General features: G+C 62.3%; 1 protein-coding gene across 1 annotated transcript in view; it reads right to left on the reverse strand.

The window, feature by feature from the left end:
• ROR2 (ROR family WNT receptor 2) overlaps positions 1-4,509 on the reverse strand; it is a 73,247-nt gene that overhangs the window by 10,926 nt on the left and 57,812 nt on the right. The window contains exons 9-10 of the mRNA XM_027766123.1: positions 1,821-1,948; positions 5-303 (exon numbers count right to left, since the gene is read on the reverse strand). Coding sequence (XP_027621924.1) covers positions 5-303; positions 1,821-1,948 — 427 coding nt within the window. The remainder of the gene's footprint in view (positions 1-4; positions 304-1,820; positions 1,949-4,509) is intronic.

The following is a 4,509-nucleotide window of genomic DNA, read 5'->3' on the forward strand; positions in this document are numbered from 1 at the left end:
GCGCGGCCGGGAGGCCGAGGCGCATGCAGTTGGCGGCGTCCGGGCTCTCGGGCATGGGCAGCGCCTCGCACTTGGGCAGCTGCAGGCGCATGAGGATGAGCGGGTTGGAGCGCGCGATGCTGTACTCCTGGCGGCACAGCTCGCTCTCCAGCACCTCGCACTCGTCCCGGCACAGCTCGCGCGGCTTGGGCGCCCGGGAGCGCGCGTCACACAGTGGGAACACGAAGTGGCAGAAGGACGGGATGGCGAACTGCGAGCACTGATCCGACAGGTGCGTGGAGGTGCCGATCATGGTGAAGGCCGCTGCGACACAGAGAGCCGTGTTAGTGCCCCGGCCTACACGCCCAGCCACTGCCCTGCGCCCCACCCAAAGCCCGCCCGGTGGCCCCATGCCCTCCCCAACCAGGACACTTGATAGCCCTCCTTGAACCCCCACTACCCTGCTCCACCCCACGCAGGACCCCCCACTCTGAGCCCCCGAGCCACCCCAGCCAGCCCTCACCCCCAACCAGGGACACCTTGGCACGCCTGCCCCCAGCCCCCAACCTCTCACCCCGGGCCCCCAACTTGTAGCCCTGACCCTGGTCCCTCTCCTCTGCTGACCTTCCACTCTGGCCCTGTCTCCCACCTGGATCCCTGCTCGGACACCTCGGACCCCAACTCTGGGCCTCCAGACAATCCGTCTGCTGCTCCGTGTCCCCTCCGCGCACTCTGGACCCCCTCCGCGCACTCTGGACCCCCAGACCCAGCACTCCAACCCTATCACCCTGGTGGTCCAAGGAGCCCGCAGGGAGCGGAGGAGCTGTCCTCAGCCCCCACCCTCACCCTGCACGGCTCTCAAGTGCCCTGCCCACCAGCTGACGCGGCTCGCAGTGGACACAGGTCCCTGGTCCTCAGGCTTCACTTCCAAGTCAGAAGCAGAACAAGAAAGAAGGGAACAGCCCGAACTCTCCCTCAGGCAGGTGCTTCTTCCCTGCCCGGACCAGATCCCAGACCCGAAAGCACTCCCTCGGCTGCCGAGGGTGGGGCTCTGCAGGCACGGGGGTGCAGGCACGGGGGTGCAGACACAGGGCAGGACAAGCGGCATGCCCCGGGCCTGGGTCTCCCCAGCACCCAGGTCAGGCGGGGAACCCAAAAGACGCAAGGACAGTGTGTCCAGAAAGGGGATGCCTGTGCTGGCCAGACCACGGCAGGGGAGAAGGTGCTGTACCAGACGGGGCCCGGCCGGCCGGGCCCGGCACCTGTTCCGCTGGTCTCTGCCAGGCGAGGAGCACCCCTGCTCCACCCAGGACTTGTGCCTGCCCTGCCAGCTGTGGTCAGCAGGTGGCGCTGCCGCCTCCCATTTACTCCCAGAGCAGCTGGAGGCGGCGCCCAGTTTGCACTTTGGGGTCTGCTGTGTGACAGGCACTGGGTCCTTCCCGGACCTGTGTGTAAAGTGGTTTTCTGAGACTGCACACTGGAGAAGTCCACATGAAACCCGTACGACGACCCATTATAGAAATGGGCCCAAGAGCAACTAGCCAGTGACAGGAGCCCGCCAGTGACAGGTGCCTGGCAGTGCCGTGGCCAGGCTGGGGCTTCGGGCCAGCAGCGGCCCGAGTGCAGGAGCAGGGCCTGAACACGTGGTCCTGCCACTTCCCACACGGGCGTGGGCGGTCACGTCAGCACCTGCGTTTGCTTCTACAAACCTCCCAACTTCCTACTGCGAGAGAGAGAGAGGAGGAACGTGCTGGAACCCCAGCTGGTGAGGGCTGCGTCTGGGGCTGCGTCTGGGGCTGCATCGTGCCCGGCGTCGCGAGAGAAAGGGCTGCGGCTCCTACCCGTGATGCGGTTCTCGATCTCTCCCTGCATCTGCAGAGAGTCCACGTAGATGGTGCGGTTCCCGATGAAGCGGGCGCAGGCGATGCCCCGGTAGGGCTGGCAGAACCCGTCCTCGTGGTCGTCGTCCCTGGGGAAGACACAGGCGTCAGGACACAGGGAGGGGCTGGGTGCCCCGCGACGCTTTCGTAACTCGGCATCTTAAGAGTCTGGCAGTCCGGTGAACTGGCATTCATCCAGAGAGGCTGGAAACTCCAGTCCACAGAGAAACCTGCACATAAATACATCTCTAAAACGTCTCCCATGAGAGACAGGTGCCCCACTGGGACCCTCGAGCCAAGGAGTCCTCCAGCCTCAGCTAGCCACATCAGAGTACAGGGAGACCCGACACACAGACCCAGGGCCTGCCCATGCTGGCTCAGCACCGCGGGGCACGGCGCAGCCACCCAGGCTGGCCTGACGCAGACGCTCCTCCGGTGGTGCTGTTCCTAACCACCCGCCTGGGGAGCAAGCAGGGTGTCCCTCTGTGGGGAACGGTAAACAACTGTGGTACACCGAGACAGTGGAGAACGAGGGGACTTCACAAAGTGCATGGAGGGGGCGTTAAGGCACTGGACCCCCACATGGCCAACTGCAGTTCGAATCTTGGACCCAGCGGCTGGAAACTCATGCCTGTTGCATGTATCTCTGTGCCCAAAATCCTGACAAGAGAATGGAGAAGGGACTGTAGTGTGGCCACGCCCCTTGGGAAGTGATTTCTCACTTTCTAGCTCTCCAGTGATGCACATGCCCACCCTATAGCAAAAATCTCTTAAAAAAAGAAAAAGTTAATGTAAAAATGGAATTAGAGCTGGTTTGGCAATGCAGTGGTCAAGCGCTGTCTAAAGGACACCAGATCCTGCAGGGCTGACCATGGTTCAAATCCCAGCCCTGGTGGGCTGAAGGCCATGCCAGCACATGCAGGTATGCCAGATCCCAAGAGCGTGGAGAGAGGTGCAGGGGTGGGCCCGCAGTGGGACCCCACCCTCAGTGCTCTCCGGGGATCACACGAGCCCTCCGGCAGTTCGAAAAACAGAATTAAAAGTACGAATTTCTTCTGGTGCAAAACTGTGAAATGCAAGCATTTACACCATCACACTCTTCGCGGACTTTCTGAAGACCTCTCCGACTATCCAGTGCAATAAAGAAGTGAGCTATGAAGCCATGAAGAAGCAGGGAGGGAAGCGAGTGCTCACCACTAACTAGGTAAGAGACCACTGACGGGGCTCCACACTGTGCCAGTCCCACCCGCTGGAACCCAGAGGGGAATTCGGGGACAGTGAAGCCATCAGTGGTTGCCAGGGACGGAGGGAGGGGGCAGGAGGAGCAGAGAACCGTTAGGGCGGCGAGACCACTCTGCCAAGGCTGCACGGCAGCCACAGGCCTCGCCGCACAGTCACCACGCGGAGGAGCTGAAATGCAGAGGGACCCCCCTGTGACCCCGACCCCACTCGATGGTGTCAAGGTGGCATGCCAGTGGGAGCGGGCACAGACAGGCTGTTCTGAACCGGGCCATGGCCACTGTGACCCCTGCCGCCAATCCTCGACGGTGTCAACATGGCGTACCAGTGGGAGCGGGCACAGACAGGCTGTTCTGAACCGGGCCATGGCCGGGGGCAGCAGGCGTGGCCTGGGAATCCTCTGCTTGCTGTCCTGTTTTCCTGTGAACCTGAAACTGCTCTGAAAAGTAAAGGCTGCTCGGGTCCAGCGGGCGGCATGGTGGTTAAGGTGCTGGACTCTCACGTGGTGGACTGCGGTTTGAGCCCCAGACCCAGCAGCTTACAAATCAAGCCCAGGAGGAGAAGGCGGGGGTGACTTCTCACGTGCCCACCCACTGTTTCTGTCTCTCTCAGGTGAGCGCCTGTCTCCTATGGCAAAAACCTTAAAAAAAGCCGCGAAGTCTGTCAATTTTTAAAGTTAGCATCTTTAAGGGCGTATGGACCAAGGGGAGGCCAGTGAACGGCGACAACGGCGCAGTCACGGGATGCGTACGGGCGTGGGACGTGTCTGCCTACCGCGCAGACAACGAACTCCACACGCCGACCAGGCCTTCCTCAGCCTGGAGGTACGTCGGGCACCACGGCAAACCCTGCCAACACAGCCCAGCTGTGGGGACCAGGGCACCCGGAGGGACCCTCTCCCTGCAGCTGCCTCCTCCCTCCACCATACGCTCCTGAAGAAAGGCCCTTTCCTGAAGCAAAGAGCCAGAAATAGTCTAAAGACGCTGCTATGTCAGCAAGAGGACTGTCCTCTCGGGCTCGTGGGCCATGACTTGGGGCTCAGGGCCTGTGGACGTGGTTTGAGTGAGCAAGCGTGCGTGTGAGCAGCAGAGCCCACCGGGCACCCCTCTCCCGCTCTCCGTGAGCTGCAGCCGACTGCCCACTGGACACCGGCCAAGGACGCCAATGTAAGTGGCAGCCCCACTGCCCAGTGTGCAGGACCCGGTCCTGTTCGCAGCTGGGCTGAGGGTGCCTGCCCGCTATGCCGGGAAAATCACTGAGATGAGAGTGGTTGGACGAATACCCAGGTATGACGTTCAGCTCAGTCCCTGGGGATGGCCCCAGGAGAGCAATTTCTGTTCTGCCAGAATCCAGGAGCAGGAAGCCACGACCCTGGCTGAGGCTCCCTGGCCGCTGGCCAGACGCAGGGTGA

The sequence above is a fragment of the Tupaia chinensis genome, unplaced genomic scaffold, assembly GCF_000334495.1.
Source record: "Tupaia chinensis unplaced genomic scaffold, TupChi_1.0 Scaffold141173_1, whole genome shotgun sequence".
Classification (NCBI taxonomy): Eukaryota; Metazoa; Chordata; class Mammalia; order Scandentia; family Tupaiidae; genus Tupaia; species Tupaia belangeri.